Source organism: Coturnix japonica, unplaced genomic scaffold (assembly GCF_054131305.1).
Source record: "Coturnix japonica strain WE unplaced genomic scaffold, WE-NBRP24 Scf041, whole genome shotgun sequence".
Classification (NCBI taxonomy): domain Eukaryota; kingdom Metazoa; phylum Chordata; class Aves; order Galliformes; family Phasianidae; genus Coturnix; species Coturnix japonica.
In genome coordinates this window covers 1,315,234-1,335,124 of record NW_028188944.1, presented here as the reverse complement: position 1 = coordinate 1,335,124, position 19,891 = coordinate 1,315,234, and the positions used below count along the sequence as shown (strand labels likewise).

General features: G+C 47.8%; 1 protein-coding gene across 1 annotated transcript; it reads right to left on the bottom strand.

Moving 5' to 3' along the window:
* Positions 1–1,190: 1,190 nt before the first annotated feature.
* On the bottom strand, positions 1,191–12,786 carry LOC146752759 (myosin-binding protein C, fast-type-like). The gene is made up of 3 exons (XM_085531273.1): positions 12,531–12,786; positions 10,602–10,878; positions 1,191–1,194 (listed from the first exon to the last, which is right to left on the bottom strand). Exons 1-3 carry the CDS (start codon positions 12,688–12,690, stop codon positions 1,191–1,193), a joined length of 441 nt encoding a protein of 146 aa, XP_085387399.1. The 5' UTR covers positions 12,691–12,786.
* Between the last annotated feature and the right edge of the window lie 7,105 nt (positions 12,787–19,891).

Genomic DNA, 19,891 nt, shown 5'->3' with positions numbered 1-19,891 from the left:
CTCATTAAGACCGGGATGTGGTAGCATTGTGGTGGAGTGCTTGTTCATTAGGACCGGGATATAATGGTGGAATATGGAGGCCACAAAGGTTGCAGAACACTCTAATTTTATGGGTAGATTGTGTACTCTGCGTAGTTACAGGCAAAGCGCGCCCCGATGGATACAAAGTTCCACGGAAGGACCAACCAAGGAACGACACACCAAGTCGCACGATCACAACCGACCAATTAAAGGACAATACGCTCGGGATGGACAATACAAAAGAAGTTGCAAGGGACGGGACGGCGCGGCAGTTGGAGGAACAATAATCCCCCTGTCGCCCAGCACTGAATTGCCTTTTAGTTTTACCCGCTACAATTAATAAAAGTTTATAATTGGAACATTATTGGCTCATTGCTTATAAATTGATGACAACCTCCATCTTCTCCTGGGCCACCTCGCAGCTCAGCGTGGCATTTTTCTGTTGTTGCAGCCTTCACCACCTTCTGTACCTTCTCCTTGTTTGTAAATACAAATTCTGGCTCTGAAAAGAGAGAGATACATTAGTTTGGCCTCTTGAAAGAAGAGCAGGTTTTGGGGAAGGAGTCAGAAAAATGAATCAGTTCTCCCAGTCTGATGCCCCAAGAGAATGATGTGGAGAGAAGTTGTGCAATTTATGGATGCCCCATCCCTGAAAATATTCAAGTCTAGGCTGGATGGGTGTTAGAGCAACCTAGTCTCAAAGAATGTGTTCCTTTCCAGGACAGAGATTGGAACTGGATGATCCTCCAGGTCCCTTCCAACAAAAGGCATTCTGTGATGCTTCTTGTATGACTCTCATGACTCTTTCGTCCCCTAGCTGCCATTTACTTATGTCTTCAAAACATCAACTTATACAAAACATTCCTGTAGTATTCTCTCCCATGCTAAATGAGCCCTTCCAAGACAAAAACATGTTACATAGAGCACACCCCCTAGTGCTTGACACAAAGCCCCTGTTCTGAAACTTCCTGAGACGCAGCTGCATTGCAGAGTTGTTCTAGTGGTACAGGCACGTGGGAATGGAGAAGTGCAATCAGAACTTTCTTGTCTATGGCCTCATTCCCACAGCAAAAGGAAATTCCTGAAGATTTTAAAAGATGGAGCTGCCTCACAACTGTATTTAGAATAATTTGTTCAATTTCCTCATCAGAAATTAACCACCCCAAAGTTCAGCTCCAAAAATTTTAAGCATAGCAGGGAAAACTTACAAACTAATGACCGTTTTCTAAAACATTCTAGAATGAAAGGCCAAAATGTGTTCTCTCTCACCTGTGACATGAATCTTGAAGGTGAGTTTCTGGCCAGCAGCCTCGCAGCTGTACTCCCCTGCATCTTTCTTCTCTACCTGGATCACCACCAGCCGACACTGTTTGCCCTCTGACTCCACCTTGAACTTCTTGCTCGAGGTGATCAGTTTCCCCTCCTTGTACCACTTCACCTCCATCTTCTCCTGGGCCACCTCGCAGCTCAGCGTGGCATTTTGAGTCAGTGCAGCCTTCACCTCCTTTTGTACCTTGTCCTTGTTTGTAAACACGTCTTCTTTCTCTGCAGGGACATCACAACAGTCACACCATTTTGCTGTAGTCTGCTGCAGAGCTTACTCCAGTTCCCCATTTTCATTATACTTGCCCTTCACAGGGACCATCATGATGCCTCATTAAGACAGGAAAATACTTTCCCCTCTATTTTGCCTTGGGAAATGAATAGGCATATCATTTCATATCATATCATAAATCTAAACATTTCGCAGTCTGATAGCAGATTTGGACATGAGATTTAGAACACCTGCATGCACTGCTGAACCTCCTCCCTTCTCTTTGTTTCTTCTGATGTCTCTCTACATTTCCAGTAAATCAGAAGGGAATGGCCCTCTAGAACAGGTTGCCCAAGGAGACTGTGGATGCTCCATCCCTGCAGGCATTCAAGGCCAGGCTGGATGTGGTTCTGGGCAGCCTGGGCTGCTGGTTGGCAACCCTGCACATAGGAAGAAGGGGGTTGGAACTGGATGAGCACTGTGGGCCTTTGCAACCCAGGCCATTTATGAGTCTGATTAGTGGCATTTTCCACCTCATTGTGTCATTCAAATTTTGTAACCAGATCTCATCAAACACCTCCCCTTTTCTCACTCCTTGCATGCCTGGTGTGCTCTTGCACTGTAACCCTGCAGACACCAGCTGACTACAAGAGCTGCACAAGTTACCCTCCTTGCCTATTGTTTGTTGCAGTAATTCATTCCTGGATGGAAAAGCACATGTAGAAAAGTGTTGCTATGACACTAGATGACAAAGAAAGTCCTATAGCCAAAATGTTTTGCACCAGAGAGGCTGTAAGTTGATCCTCCAAATGCAAGACACACAAAATGAAGTGTTCCTTTATCTCTGGGATTCCAAGCATTTTCTCACCTCTGACTTTCACTTGGAATGTTGCTTTGTCATCTTTTGTTTCACAGCTGTAGCTCCCTTGGTCTTTCAGGGTCACATTTTTGACCATGAGCTTGCGGTGCGTCCCCTGGGAGATGATGGTTGTCCTCTGGTCCTGCTTCACCTCTATTTGATCTTTCTTCTATACGACAGCTCCGCTTGCAGCTGACACCTCACACACCAGCTCCAGGTCTTCAGAAGGACTGACTGATATTTCTGGAGTCGTTTTGGACTTGCTGACAAAATTAATGGCTTCATCTGAAGAAAAAAAGAGAAAGTGGTTTACATCCTGACTCAGGCTTATTCAGCACAGCATTAAGATACAGTTAGAACTGATTGTAATGTCTCTGCTCATTACATCTGGGGGATCAAGTTTCACCTCTGGAGGTACTCACATACAAACGTGTGCTTGATTCTCCTGTGTAAGGAAAGAGTAAGTTCTATGCAGACAGTTCTTATTTCTTCTAATCAATTCTGTATTCTGCACATGTTCTTCTGAAGCTAAAATGAAGGCAGCTAAGTAACCTGTTTGCAATACATGAACAAACCAATTCAACACCTTGTCTCTAAGCTAACAAGCAGCGTTTGATGAGCACATCAGTATTTCATGCCCTTCATTCCATCCAGACTGTATTGGCAATAACTATGCTGGTATTAACAAGGATAGCAATTACAAGCAAAATGGTAGAAATACAGAAGATATAAGGAAAAGGGAACTCACCAGAGCTGAGGCGATCCTCCCTGGTGAGCGATCTCCAAGAGATGCTGCCTCAGTGAGGGTCAGCCCTTAAATGAGGTCTCAGAGGAGGTGGAGTCGAACTGCACCCCTCCAGGGAGCACAGCTACATAACTTTCACCTGTGCTCCCACAGCTGACCCCACACTTGCCTCAGCTGATCAATCAGTGGTTCACATTGTGATCTCCCATACACTCCACCCCTTCACAACGTGAACCAATGATTAGGTGAGTTCCCCTTATTACAGAGACCCAATCACAACGCTGATACAATCTCCCGTCGCATTAGATGTTGATATTATTCAAATGATGATGATTGGATGGGTGTTTATGATCTTCCATGGGCCAGTGCTTGATAGATGTTACCGGAGACAAATCATCTTGAAGTGCAGGTCCGTCTGCGTTTCATCAGTCCAGAGTAATGGTCCTAGAGGCTTAGAATCAATCTTAAGGAGAGTAATATAGATGTTTCAAGGGTACTAGGAGGGGAAGATCCGCCCTCCAGGGCAAGATACAGGCCGTATTCTTATCTTGGGTCAATACTTCTGCTTGTACTGGATTATGTCCCGGCCTCCGATACCATACCCTCTGGCCAGATATCTGTGGCTGTATAACTATATCTGGCACCAGAGGAGGAGTCTTGATCTGCCATAGGGACATAATAGGTGTTCCTTTAGCAATAAAGGCCGGAGTATTGACCACGATGTCAGTAGGCCATGTACCTATCACCGAGGGGGTGACTGAACCTCCCACCTCCAATAATCTCCCCCAAGGTGCAAGTAGGCCACACCATTTGGGTCCTACCTGCACCTTCCAAGGCCAATTTATCTTATGGATTCCCGGTTCTAAATTCTCAGGGGCAGGGAGCAGAAGATTATTTTCAGTACCAACCTGCGGTTTTACCTTATTATCGGTGCCTGTAATTTGGATCCTAAGAGGGGAGGCCCATATAGTTTGTAACATTTTCAGGGCACTGGGTCTGCCATCCCAAGGTCTTTCATTCAGGTCCCGCACGGTTTCATATAATCTTTTTGTCCACCCCTGCAGGGACTGAGAGTCTGTTTTCAGGGCAGCCTTAAGGATACCATTATAACGTTCAATAAGGCCTGCCCCTGTTGGGTTATATGGCAGGTGGAATCGCCATTCAATGTTGTTTTCTTCTGCCCAGCGCTGTATCATCGCTCCAGTGAAGTGAGTCCCTTGGTCACTCTCGATAACTTGAGGTGTCCCGTATGCAGACATCAGTTTAGTAAGTGCCTTAATTGTGTATGCTTGATTTGCCTTTAGTACAGGATAGGCTTGCAGCAGTCCACTTACAGTGTCAACGCAGGTCAGGGCATATCTCGCCCCCTCAGACCGAGGGAGGGGCCCAATGTAGTCGACCTGCCATCTCTGAAGAGGACTATATCCTCTAGCAATGTGGGATGTTGTTTCAGGCAACGGTCTCGGTCTCATCTTTGAGCAAGCATCGCAATCCTGACATGCTTGAACGATATCAGATAGTTGTACAGGCAGCCCCCATGCTTTAGCAGCTGCCCACATTATCTTCTGTCCAGCATGCCGTAGCTTCTGATGTAACCAACGGGCAATATTTTCAGATTGTGAATTCTCAATCCATCGGATTCGGGCCAGTGTGTCAGCTTCATCATTTCCTGGTGACTGCAAGGGTTGATGACCAGAGACATGGTAGACACATACTGTCCTGTGTTTGACCGTATTCCAAATGTCTACCCACATGTCTTTACCCCAAATCGGTCGGGCGTGGATAGTCCATTCCTGGGTAGCCCATTGCGTAATCCACAGAGTGAGCCCCCGGTACACAGCCCAACTATCTGTACAGATGTTCAGGACGCCGTCACCAGGTTCTTTAGTTATAACCATCCACACGGCTCGCAATTCTGCCCATTGGCTGCTTTGACCATCCCCCTCATCAAACCAGATGGTCTCAGTAGAGGGATGGTATGCTATTGCTCGCCACTTGCTCGGGTTGCCTCTGCTGGACCCATCCGTATACCAGGCATCTTCAGGAATAGGATATCTTCCTTCCTGAACGGGACTCTTCTCTGGTGGAGCAACCATCGGTTCTTTTGATGTATCACTGTGATACGTCACTGGGCCTAGGATCTTCTGTAGTTCTTCTTTAAGTGGAGATGAAGACAGACTGCTTCTCTGGCTTAGATAGGCGACCCATCGTGCCACCGTTTGTGCTTGGGCCACCCCCGTCTTAGGAAGGTGAGTCAAATCTCTCACCCACCCCTGGATTGGTAATGAAGTCTTAACTATGACCTCTGCTGTTTGCGTTATCGGCTCTACTGCTTGTAATGCCGAATAGGCAGCCAATAACTGTTTCTCAATCATGCTATATCGTTCTTCTGCTCCGTGCCAAACCTGAGACCAGAATCCAATGCGGGTTCGAACAGAACTCTGGCGTTGCCACAGGCCCCAGCCAAAACCATCTTGAGTAACATGAACATCTAGTTCAGCTGGGAGGGTCGGATCAAATATACCCAACGCCTGAGCTTGTTTAACTGCCAGTTTTGCCTGTTGGAAAGCATCCTGTTCTATCTTTCCCCAATTCCATGATTGACCCTTCTTTGTAAGCTTGTATAATGGCCTTAATAGCTGAGCTAAATGAGGTATAAAGGAGCGCCAATACCCCAATATACCCAAACATTCTTGCAATTGTTTTGATGTTGTAGGGACTGGAAACGCTTGGACTTTATCTACTACCGCACTGGGTAGTACTTTGGTTTTCCCGGACCAAATTACTCCCAGGAATTTTACAGATAGCCCCGGACCTTGCACCTTCTGTGGGTTTATAGCCCACCCTCTTTTCTGCAGGTAAGCTATCAACAAATCTGCTGCTTGTCTCACCGCCTCTAACAAATCGGATGTTAACAGGAGGTCATCAATATAATGATATAAATTGACATTATTTGGCTTTTCCCACTTAGCCAGATCACGTGCCACTAAATTATGACAAAAAGTGGGCGAATGTACGTACCCTTGGGGTAGGACCTGGAAAGTCCATTGCCTCCCTTCCCATGTAAATGCAAACTGATCTTGCGATTCTTCACTGATTGGAATACTGAAGAATGCATTCGCCAAATCCAAGACACAGTGATATGTTTTGATTTCCCTGCTTAGTGTGTCCATTAGGGAGGCAATATTGGGTACAGCCGCATGAACAGGTGGCGTGACCTTATTTAATTCCCTATAGTCTACTGTCATCCTCCATGTTCCATCCAGTTTTCGCACTGGCCATATTGGGGAGTTATATGGGCTATGTGCAGGCCTTATAATACCCACTCTTTCTAATTCCTGCACCGTCTTTGTTATTTCATCCTGCCCACCCGGGAGTCTGTACTGTTTCACATTAGTAATCCGGCGTGGCTTCGGCAAACAAATAGGCTCATGTTTTGCATGGCCTCTCAATATTGTCTGGATTGCCCGGATACTAATGCATCTCTGCCGCAATCGGAACTCTCCCACTGTTGTATGGAGAGCCAGACCCCACAGGATATCAATTCCTAATATATACTCTGGAATTGGGGCAATGGATACCTTGTACTCCCGTGGTGGAAGACGCCCGACCCCCAGTTTTACCCAGGTTTGGGTGACCGGAATGGTTTGTCCCCCAAAACCTCCAATCATCACTCTATTACCTTTAAATTTAGTTGGGTCTCCATATATTATAGATGTCTCTGCCCCGGTATCAACTAGGGCCATAACCTTCTGTATATTCTTTCGGGACCAGTATATCGTCAGTTCCACATAGGGCCTCCGGTCCCGTCTAGAGGCCCTAGGAGGACTGACATCCCTCGTCAAGCCATGAACTGAGCCAGATTCAAGTCTTTTACCTCCGATACCTCCGGTGTCATAACCCGAGGCACCTGAGGTGGCTTCTTTTTCCTATTTGGAACTATAAAATCTTCTAAATTCCATGTTGTTGTTGGTCGCCGCTCTATAAATCTTATCCCTGGCCTTTTGGGTTTATTCTGAAATTTTTGTTCATCCTTCAGTTGCTTCCACAACTGAAGGAGAACCTGATTGGGCTGCCCATCAATTTTTGAAAACTGAACGCCTGCCCGGAGCAGATCATTAAACATTTGTTTCCGGGATACCCTAACAGGTCCTGCCCGAGAAGTTCGCGGGGCCGATCTTCTGGCTCGCACTATTGGAAAAGCCTCGGCATCCTCAATCACCCTGATATTGCGCTTAGCTCGTAAACGCTCAGTTTCTCCGAGGTCTGCTACCAATTGGGCGGCTTGTTGGACTACTGCCTCTGCGGATACTACTGGATTAAGTATGGAAACCAAGGTTCCATACATATGAGAGGGTGCTTACTGTAAAATTAGGTCCCTCATTCCCGCAGAAAATTTAACCATATCAGGGCTATCGAATGTGTCTTCGTAGATAGCCTCTCTCATACCTAATTCGCGTATATAATTTTGAAGGTCTTCCATAGAAGACCACATCCCTGTGTTTACTGGCATGTCAGTTTTATTTGTCCACACCATGCGGCAAGCAGCCATTATCCATTCTACAATTGAATGGTTTTCTTCAGGGAACTGAGTCCCAGCATACAGTCTCTGCCGAAGGGCAGGATGTACTGTTATTGTGGCCAACTTAGATACTTCGGGGCCACTAACCAGTACAATATCTGCCCCTGAATCCCATAACCGTAATAACCAAGCCGGAACACTTTCCCTTGGCCTTTGCCTAAATCGTTGCACTAGGTCCATGAGTTCAGTAGGCGTATATGGACGGGCTGTTACATGTAAAACAGATTTGGCAGGGGGCCATTGATCAGGAGGCACTCCTGCTGGTCGATCTTGAATTTTCTTTGTTTTTTGAGTTATTACTGGACGGACTTCTAGCGAGTCCGTCTCAGATGGTTTTTCTAGATCAGATTTAATGATCTTATTTTGATTCATTTCTTCAGGATCTTGATCATCATTAAATGAAATGTATCTAATTTGAGGGTTGGAGGAAGAAAATGACAGTTTTTTTCCTGTCAATAGATTGATCTCACCCTCCAATTTTTCAATACGGGCCTTTAACAATTCATTTTCATGTGCAATGTTGTTTGATTTTATCTCTGCCCGATTTAAAGCATTTAATAATGGCCAGGCTGCCATAGATGCAGCCATTCGCTTTTCTTTTGTAATTAAGATATCTTTTTGTAGTCCTAGAAAGTAATCAGTTAGACAATAGGCGTCCATGTTATTTGGTACTCTTAAAGGGCCCCATTGTTCAATAATTGTTGCTAATTGGTAATATGGGGACGCCTCAAAACCTGGAATTTGTCCAGGAAGGCATGTCCCTAAGGGGGTGGTCTTCTCCCCCTTGTACCAATTAAAGATTTTCCACACAAAGGACATTTTTTTTTTTCCTTATATTTCTAGATGCCAAGTCAGTGGCTCCTGCCTGGCTTGCCAAATGTATTGGCAATAACTATGCTGGTATTAACAAGGATAGCAATTACAAGCAAAATGGTAGAAATACAGAAGATATAAGGAAAAGGGAACTCACCAGAGCTGAGGCGATCCTCCCTGGTGAGCAATCTCCAAGAGATGCTGCCTCAGTGAGGGTCAGCCCTTAAATGAGGTCTCAGAGGAGGTGGAGTCGAACTCCACCCCTCCAGGGAGCACAGCTACATAACTTTCACCTGTGCTCCCACAGCTGACCCCACACTTGCCTCAGCTGATCAATCAGTGGTTCACATTGTGATCTCCCATACACAGACAGAACCTGCCTGAGGAGCAAGCTGATGGCTGTCAGCTACAGGCAGACTTAGCTTTGTACTGCATTTCTTAGAGCAACAACTGTTGCTTTCAGTCACTGAATATACCAAGGCCAATTACTATGCCAGGAACATTTATGGCATCAGTGAACAAAAAATGCGTTAAAAATTGTAATAGACAGGAGCCATTTATTCTTTTATAACTAGGTGACCAAAGAACAACAGTCCTTCTAGAGTCAAGCTGTTAAGAACTAATAGCATCAATCAATATCACATAGATAGATTACTTCCCTGCCCTAAGACCATCTTGCGACCATTTGGTGCTCCTAATTAAGCCCTCTTGATGGCATTTTGTCTGAGCCATGCGACATTTTGTGATAGGAGTTACTGCTAGTGTTCCCTTAACCCTACACCAAAGTAGGAGGTATCCATTCTCAGGGAATCATGCAGGCTTCCTCTGTATTTGATGCTCAGAGACAGCCCCAGAACTTTTTAAATCTTAGCTTAGCTCTCATCCAATAATGTTCATCAAACAGTGCAACTTGTCCTTTGGGGATGCCTTTGTTCTGCATCAACCAGTTCCAACGGAGTCTTCTTGGCTTGTTTTAGATCAGTTTTTCAACAGATAAAGCCAGGGTCTTTGAATTACAAAGTGAAATTGCAGAATGCATGATTCTCAACCAAACAGAACAGCAGGTGGGATGCAGGGTGAATACCTGAACCAACACCACCTGCAAGCAATCCTTCAATATCTTAGGAATCTCTAGCCACCCCAAATCCAGTGTTGTGCTTGATCTATCATCTCTGCTGAGTTTTTAGCTAAGCTGATGGTGAGCATCACGGTGGTGATGGGTGAGCAGTCGGACTAGAGGGTCTTAATCAACCGTAAGGATCCTGTGATCAGAGGAACGTGAATGTGCTGTTAAAGGTCACAAGCGCTGCACTGCAGCATGAGCATACACAGCGAAAGGCTTTCAGTAGAGCTTCAGTTCATAAATGAGGACTGGGTTATGGAAAATAGGCTCAAGATATAAAACAGAAAACAGATCTTAACGCCAGGTTCTGTGAATGCAACCAGCTGAATTTCACAGATATTGAATTTCAATGACAATTTCTTGTGTTATTTTACCCTCCAGCTCCACCCTGAACAGGAACATGTCAGTGACAAGCATTACTCCTCCAGGCTTGACCTAACAGTGCTTTACTTGCACTATGAGCTAATGGCTGTGCTTACAGCACCTCAGGGAGACACCTCAGAGATCACAATGTCCTTCGGGTACAGCAGGAGACACTCAACTCTCCAAATGTGGAGTTTAATTTGTCCAAAGAGGAGACAGGATTCCCATGCTAATAACTTAGGACCATTTCAGTCATAGGTTTAAAGATGATGTAAGTGCTGAGGCAATACATGAACTAGATGAATGAAGCCCAGATGTCAGGGCTCAAGTCGTGACTCCAGCCCCAGCTGGAGCTAAGGCTGTCTTGAATTCATCACAACACAGTTACATTATTTGCTCATACTGTGGATTTGCATAGGGACAACAGGAAGGTCAGAATTGCTTCAATAGAGCTATGCAATCTTTGTCCTAAATACTGGAAACCCACAGCGTTGGACAAATAAAATGAATTAAGTCTGAAGTGCTTTACATGCATTGTGATCCTATGTTTGCCTCACAAACTTACCTGAGACTTTCCAATCAAAAATCAGAGTGTCATCTCCAATTGTGTAGATGTATGTTCCCTCGTCTTCTTTCGTTACAGCTGAAGCCACAAGCTTATGCAGTTTCCCTTTATCTTCCATTGTGAATTTCTTACTGGTCTTGATTTCTTTGCCATTTTTGTACCACTTCACCATGACATTGGCTTCAGAGGTCTCAGAAACAAATTCAGCTTGTTTTCCAGCAACGGCCCTGATTACTCCTCCACTTGTCTCTTTGATTACGAAGTTTGCCAGTGCTGAAACAAAATATGAAGACACAAAATACATACGATGGTAAAGAACTGCAGGGACATTGGTGACCATGAGGCATTCATTTATCATAAGATCAAACGTGCACGTTTAGTCCTAGTTCTAATTGCTAGATTCTAATTCAGAAGCTGGCAAATTGGCAGCTTTTATAAACCACGTGCCAGATTACCTTATCTCCACAAGTTGAAGGACGTACACTGGACAGGGGACAGAGCCAAAGGAAGAAGCCCAAGGCTTCAAGAAAATGTCTAAAATAGGAAAACTGAGGAAAGAATTGGAACAAGCAAACTAGAAGGAAATCAATGGAGGGGGTATCTATTACTGCACTGTAACCCCCTGGCAAACAAATCGAGCCTAAAAGATAGAGATATCACTTAGGACTGAAAAGAAAAAAGAAAAAAAAGAATTCCTTTATGGAAATTAATTGGAGTGCAAAAGTTAGATGATAAAACATGCCCTTATTAACACACAGTGGAATAATTGACTTCAAAGATTCAAAATCTCACCACTGTCTTAGCCAAAAGTTCAAGCCTAAGGCCATGGTCCTATTTTACTGAGGGTAATTGAGCTTGTTTTCCAACTTCTTGTTAACATATCATTTTAAAACAGCGCACACAACTGAGTTGGGTCTGTTGAGACAGCGCAGTCAGAGCTGCTAAAATCAAAGTCTGGATTATGCATGCATTTGTTCTGCAGTTCCAAGAACACGCATGTATAATACAAATTCAACAACGTTCTACAGAATGCCTGTATTTAGGAGCTCGAGAGCCAGCTGATGGACACTGGGATGACTGAGATCCTGTCAATACATTTAACTCCATCCTATCATACAGTCAAATTTCATTCATTTTTTCAGGAACTGTCTCTTATCATTGTAGTCCCATCACCACTGCTGGATGTGAGCCCAACCACACAAAAGCAGCTGCTGGTTTTCACTGCAGATACTGCAGTAAGGAGAAACAGCCTCCAGACTGGACCAGCTGAGCGTGGCCCTACCAGGATTTGCTCCAAAGGTCTTATTACCAGTAGTGCTTCCCGATGAAATACATGGGGGTCCTCCTTTGATTCCAACCCCAACCCACCCCACCATGCCCCCTGATAACATCCATCAGGGCCACATCTCGACAGCTCCTGAACACCTCCAGGGATCCCACCACCTACCTGGGCAGCCTGTGCCAGTTAATTCTATGGGCAGACCTGCCAGTATGAAATATTATGCTAACATGACAAAGAGAGAGAAGAAAAGCAAAATTAAGACTAGCTGACAAGCCTTGGCAGGAAGTTCTGCTCTCCATCAATTTAGTCCCTGTGACTCTTCACAGGTGTTTTCTACATTTGGGATCACTGCTACAAAAAGAGATGTTGACATCATCTCTTGTGGCCACCCTGACTGAAGAGCAGGAAGGCTGGGATGCTCTTTTTCCTGTCTTTCCCTTGATTTCCTCTATATCTTAGGGACGAATCACAGGACAGAACACAGAAATCAAATGGCTCTACAAAGCAGATTGGCCAGTTCAAGTCAAAACAGCCACTGAAAACACCCCAGATGCTGTCTGACAACAGCTGGACTGTCGGGGAGTCAGGTGAATGCAGTCTGCTGGCCCTGGGCAGGAAGAGGACAGCCCAGACTGTCACATACCTTTCACTGAAAGCTGATAGAGCATTTTATCCCCCTCACAGATGCACTGATAACTTGCAGCATCATCCATTGAGTCGTTGTGAATTTTCAGGGTGTGTTTCTTCCCCACAATTTGCAGTTCATAATTTTCACTGGCCTTGAGCTCCTTCCCATCCTTCATCCACTCCACAGTAGCGCCTGTGTCTGAAAGCTCAGCCTGCAGTTTGGCTTCCTCACGCAGCCAAGCGCAGATCTTTTCTACATCTTTGCTCTTCTTGGTAAATCTCACTGCAGCACCTGTCAGGAGCAAAGGCCTCGTTATTTCAATTTATATCAGGCTAACGTGGTCAATGTTTGCTGCAACATCTCTGAAAAAGTATCACCTTCTGTTCCTGCACTCATCATTGTGTCAGTGCTGAGCAATTCACGATATTTCATTTGGTCTTCTTGCTGGATTTACTAAGTAAAAATCAACCAAACATCTCCTTCTACTGATTAATAATGCTCTAAACATGCTTCTGCAGAGGTTTCCACCCAATGACAAACAGGTCCTCCCATCATGAATGTTTATTTGTTCTACTTTGTCATGCAAAGCTGATTGATAGAGATATTATTGGAATGATTGCTCCCCTACTTCTAAACTATTCCAGTGCAATCAGAAAGGCTGTCTGAACCTGCAGCTGAAAGTACTGCTCTATGGTCATGCAGTGGTAAACCTGGTGACTGAATGCACTGGCCAATAGCTGTGAACTGCAGACATTCATCAGCTGGCATGCTTGCACGTTGTTGTAACGACTGCCCTATAGATCTGACCAACATCAGCCCCACATCAGCTCCTGCCCCATAGATCTGACCCTCATCAGCCCCATAGCATCTCCCGCTCCATAGATCTTAACCGTATCAGCCCCACAGCAGCTCCTGCCCCATAGATCTGACCCACATCTGCACCACAGCAGCTCTTGCCCCATAGAACTGACCCACATCTGCCCCACAGCAGCTCCTGACCCATAGATCTGACCCACATCAACCCCACAGAAGCTCCTGCCCCATAGATCTGAACCACATCTGCCCCACAGCAGATTTTACCCCACAGATCTGACCCACATCAGCCCCCAGGAGATCCTGCCCCATAGATCTGACACACATCTGCCCCACACCATCTCTTGCCCCATAGATCTAACTCACATGTGCCCCACAGCAGCTCCTGCCCATAGATCTGACCCACAGCAGCTCCTGCCCTATAGATCTGATTCAAATCTGCCCCACAGCAGCTCCTGCTCCATAGATCTGACCCACATGTGCCCCAGAGCAGCACTGCCCCATTGATTTGACCCACATCAGCCCCACAGGAGATCCTGCCCCATAGATCTTACCCAAATCTGCCCCACAGCAGCTCTTGCCTCATAGATCTGACCCACGTCAGCCCCACAGCAGCTCCTGCCTTATAGATATGACCCCCATCATCCCCACAGCAGCTTCTACCCCATAGATCTGACCCACATGTGCTCCAGTGCAGCTCAAGTCCCGTAGATTTGACCCACAGCAGCCCATGCCCCATAGATCTGACCCTCATCAGCCCCACAGCAGCTCCTGCCCATAGATCTGACCCACAGCAGCTCCTGCCCTATAGATCTGATTCAAATCTGCCCCACAGCAGCTCCTGCTCCATAGATCTGACCCACATGTGCCCCAGAGCAGCACTGCCCCATTGATTTGACCCACATCAGCCCCACAGGAGATCCTGCCCCATAGATCTGACCCAACTCTGCCCCACAGCAGCTCTTGCCTCATAGATCTGACCCACGTCAGCCCCACAGCAGCTCCTGCCTTATAGATATGACCCCCATCAGCCCCACAGCAGCTTCTACCCCATAGATCTTACCCACATGTGCTCCACTGCAGCTCCAGTCCCGTAGATTTGACCCACAGCAGCCCATGCCCCATAGATCTGACCCTCATCAGCCACACAGCAGCTCCTGCCCCATAGATCTGACCCACATCTGCCCCACACCATCTCCTGCCCCATAGATCTAACTCACATGTGCCCCACAGCAGCTCCTGCTCCATAGATCTGACCGACAGCAGCTCCTGCCCTCTAGATCTGATTCAAATCTGCCCCACAGCAGCTCCTGCTCCATAGATCTGACCCACATGTGCCCCAGAGCAGCTCTGCCCCATTGATTTGACCCACATCAGCCCCACAGGAGATCCTGCCCCATAGATCTGACCCACATCAGCCCCACTGCAGCTCCTGCCCTATAGATCTGACCAACATCAGCCCCACATCAGCTCCTGCCCCATAGATCTGACCCTCATCAGCCCCATAGCATCTCCCGCTCCGTAGATCTTAACCGTATCAGCCCCACAGCAGCTTCTACCCCATAGATCTGACCCACATCAGCCCCACAGGAGATCCTGCCCCATAGATCTGACCCACATCAGCCCCACTGCAGCTCCTGCCCTATGGATCTGACCAACATCAGCCCCACATCAGATCCTGCCCCATAGATCTGACCCTCATCAGCCCCATAGCATCTCCCGCTCCATAGATCTTAACCGTATCAGCCCCACAGCAGCTCTTGCCCCATAGAACTGACCCACATCTTCCCCACAGCAGCTCCTGACCCATAGATCTGACCCACATCAACCCCACAGAAGCTCCTGCCCCATAGATCTGAACCACATCTGCCCCACAGCAGATTTTACCCCACAGATCTGACCCACATCAGCCCCCAGGAGATCCTGCCCCATAGATCTGACCCACATCTGCCCCACACCATCTCCTGCCCCATAGATCTAACTCACATGTGCCCCACAGCAGCTCCTGCCCATAGATCTGACCCACAGCAGCTCCTGCCCTATAGATCTGATTCAAATCTGCCCCACAGCAGCTCCTGCTCCATAGATCTGACCCACATGTGCCCCAGAGCAGCTCTGCCCCATTGATTTGACCCACATCAGCCCCACAGGTGATCCTGCCCCATAGATCTGACCCACATCAGCCCCACTGCAGCTCCTGCCCTATAGATCTGACCAACATCAGCCCCACATCAGCTCCTGCCCCATACATCTGACCCAAATCTACCCCACACCATCTCCTGCCCCATAGATCTAACTCACATGTGCCCCACAGCAGCTCCTGCCCATAGATCTGACCCACAGCAGCTCCTGCCCTATAGATCTGATTCAAATCTGCCCCACAGCAGCTCCTGCTCCATAGATCTGACCCACATGTGCCCCAGAGCAGCTCTGCCCCATTGATTTGACCCACATCAGCCCCACAGGTGATCCTGCCCCATAGATCTGACCCACATCAGCCCCACTGCAGCTCCTGCCCTATAGATCTGACCAACATCAGCCCCACATCAGCTCCTGCCCCATACATCTGACCCAAATCTACCCCACACCATCTCCTGCCCCATAGATCTAACTCACATGTGCCCCACAGCAGCTCCTGCTCCATAGATCTGACCCACAGCAGCTCCTGCCCTATAGATCTGATTCAAATCTGCCCCACAGCAGCTCCTGCTCCATAGATCTGACCCACATGTGCCCCAGAGCAGCTCTGCCCCATTGATTTGACCCACATCAGCCCCACAGCATCTCCTGCCCCATAGAACTGACCCACAGCAGCCACAGCAGCTCCTGACCTATAGATCTGACCCACATCTGACCCACAGCAGCTCCTGCCCCATAGATCTGACCCACATCTGCCCCACAGCAGCCCCTGCTCCATAGATCTGACCCACATCAGTCCAACAGCAGATTTTGCACCATAGATATGTCCCTCATCTGCCCCAAAGCAACTCCTGCCCCGCTTGATCTGACCTACATCATCCCCTCTGCAGCTCCTGCCATATAGATCTGACCCACATATGCCCCACAGCAGCTCCTGCCCCATAGATCTGACCCACATCAGCCACACAGCAGCTCCTGACTCATAAATCTGACCCACAGCAGCCCCACAGCAGCTCCTGCCCCATAGATCTGACCCAAATCTGACCCACAGCAGCTCCTGCCCCATAGATCTGACCCACATTTTCCCCAAAGCAGCACCTAACCCATAGATCTGACCCACATGTGCCCCACAGCTGCTCCTGCCCCATAGATCTGAACCACAGCAGTTCCTAACCCATAGATCAGACCCAAATCTTCCCTACATCAGCTCCTGCCCATAGATCTGACCCAAATCAGCCGCACAGCAGCTCCTACCCCATAGATCTCACCCACATGTGCCCCACAGCTGCTCCACGGCACGGTTTCCCCGGCTCGGTGCGGCTCGCGAGCTTTGCGGCGCCGGCTATGCGTTTTTGCCTGCGGAGACGCCACGGGAGCGACATTTGGCTGATTCCGAGGAACGTCCGAGCCGAGCGGTGCCCGCCGGGAGCGGTTGGACCGTGCCGGCGCACTTGAGCGGGGTCCGTTCGAGCTCTGGGGCACATGTGGGTCAGATCTATGGAGCAGGAGCTGCTGTGGGGCAGATTTGAATCAGATCTATAGGGCAGGAGCTGCTGTGGGTCAGATCTATGGGCAGGAGCTGCTGTGGGGCTGATGAGGGTCAGATCTATGGGGCATGGGCTGCTGTGGGTCAAATCTACGGGACTGGAGCTGCACTAGAGCACATGTGGGTCAGATCTATGGGGTAGAAGCTGCTGTGGGGCAGATTTGAATCAGATCTATAGGGCAGGAGCTGCTGTGGGTCAGATCTATGGGCAAGAGCTGCTGTGGGGCTGATGAGGGTCAGATCTATGGGGCATGGGCTGCTGTGGGTCAAATCTACGGGACTGGAGCTGCACTAGAGCACATGTGGGTCAGATCTATGGGGTAGAAGCTGCTGTGGGGCTGATGGGGGTCATATCTATAAGGCAGGAGCTGCTGTGGGGCTGACGTGGGTCAGATCTATGAGGCAAGAGCTGCTGTGGGGCAGAGTTGGGTCAGATCTATGGGGCAGGATATCCTGTGGGGCTGATGTGGGTCAAATCAATGGGGCAGTGCTGCTCTGGGGCACATGTGGGTCAGATCTATGGAGCAGGAGCTGCTGTGGGGCAGATTTGAATCAGATCTATGGGCAGGAGCTGCTGTGGGGCACATGTGGGTCAGATCTATGGAGCAGGAGCTGCTGTGGGGCAGATTTGAATCAGATCTATAGGGCAGGAGCTGCTGTGGGTCAGATCTATGGGCAGGAGCTGCTGTGGGGCACATGTGAGTTAGATCTATGGGGCAAGAGATGGTGTGGGGCAGATGTGCGTCAGATCTATGGGGCAGGATCTCCTGGGGGCTGATGTGGGTCAGATCTGTGGGGTAAAATCTGCTGTGGGGCAGATGTGGTTCAGATCTATGGGGCAGGAGCTTCTGTGGGGTTGATGTGGGTCAGATCTATGGGTCAGGAGCTGCTGTGGGGCAGATGTGGGTCAGTTCTATGGGGCAAGAGCTGCTGTGGTGCAGATGTGGGTCAGATCTATGGGGCAGGAGCTGCTGTGGGGCTGATACGGTTAAGATCTATGGAGCGGGAGATGCTATGGGGCTGATGAGGGTCAGATCTATGGGGCAGGAGCTGATGTGGGGCTGATGTTGGTCAGATCTATAGGGCAGTCGTTACAACAACGTGCAAGCATGCCAGCTGATGAATGTCTGCAGTTCACAGCTATTGGCCAGTGCATTCAGTCACCAGGTTTACCACTGCATGACCATAGAGCAGTACTTTCAGCTGCAGGTTCAGACAGCCTTTCTGATTGCACTGGAATAGTTTAGAAGTAGGGGAGCAATCATTCCAATAATATCTCTATCAATCAGCTTTGCATGACAAAGTAGAACAAATAAACATTCATGATGGGAGGACCTGTTTGTCATTGGGTGGAAACCTCTGCAGAAGCATGTTTAGAGCATTATTAATCAGTAGAAGGAGATGTTTGGTTGATTTTTACTTAGTAAATCCAGCAAGAAGACCAAATGAAATATCGTGAATTGCTCAGCACTGACACAATGATGAGTGCAGGAACAGAAGGTGATACTTTTTCAGAGATGTTGCAGCAAACATTGACCACGTTAGCCTGATATAAATTGAAATAACGAGGCCTTTGCTCCTGACAGGTGCTGCAGTGAGATTTACCAAGAAGAGCAAAGATGTAGAAAAGATCTGCGCTTGGCTGCGTGAGGAAGCCAAACTGCAGGCTGAGCTTTCAGACACAGGCGCTACTGTGGAGTGGATGAAGGATGGGAAGGAGCTCAAGGCCAGTGAAAATTATGAACTGCAAATTGTGGGGAAGAAACACACCCTGAAAATTCACAACGACTCAATGGATGATGCTGCAAGTTATCAGTGCATCTGTGAGGGGGATAAAATGCTCTATCAGCTTTCAGTGAAAGGTATGTGACAGTCTGGGCTGTCCTCTTCCTGCCCAGGGCCAGCAGACTGCATTCACCTGACTCCCCGACAGTCCAGCTGTTGTCAGACAGCATCTGGGGTGTTTTCAGTGGCTGCTTTGACTTGAACTGGCCAATCTGCTTTGTAGAGCCATTTGATTTCTGTGTTCTGTCCTGTGATTCGTCCCTAAGATATAGAGGAAATCAAGGGAAAGACAGGAAAAAGAGCATCCCAGCCTTCCTGCTCTTCTGTCAGGGTGGCCACAAGAGATGATGTCAACATCTCTTTTTGTAGCAGTGATCCCAAATGTAGAAAACACCTGTGAAGAGTCACAGGGACTAAATTGATGGAGAGCAGAACTTCCTGCCAAGGCTTGTCAGCTAGTCTTAATTTTGCTTTTCTTCTCTCTCTTTGTCATGTTAGCATAATATTTCATACTGGCAGGTCTGCCCATAGAATTAACTGGCACAGGCTGCCCAGGTAGGTGGTGGGATCCCTGGAGGTGTTCAGGAGCTGTCGAGATGTGGCCCTGATGGATGTTATCAGGGGGCATGGTGGGGTGGGTTGGGGTTGGAATCAAAGGAGGACCCCCATGTATTTCATCGGGAAGCACTACTGGTAATAAGACCTTTGGAGCAAATCCTGGTAGGGCCACGCTCAGCTGGTCCAGTCTGGAGGCTGTTTCTCCTTACTGCAGTATCTGCAGTGAAAACCAGCAGCTGCTTTTGTGTGGTTGGGCTCACATCCAGCAGTGGTGACGGGACTACAATGATAAGAGACAGTTCCTGAAAAAATGAATGAAATTTGACTGTATGATAGGATGGAGTTAAATGTATTGACAGGATCTCAGTCATCCCAGTGTCCATCAGCTGGCTCTCGAGCTCCTAAATACAGGCATTCTGTAGAACGTTGTTGAATTTGTATTATACATGCGTGTTCTTGGAACTGCAGAACAAATGCATGCATAATCCAGACTTTGATTTTAGCAGCTCTGACTGCGCTGTCTCAACAGACCCAA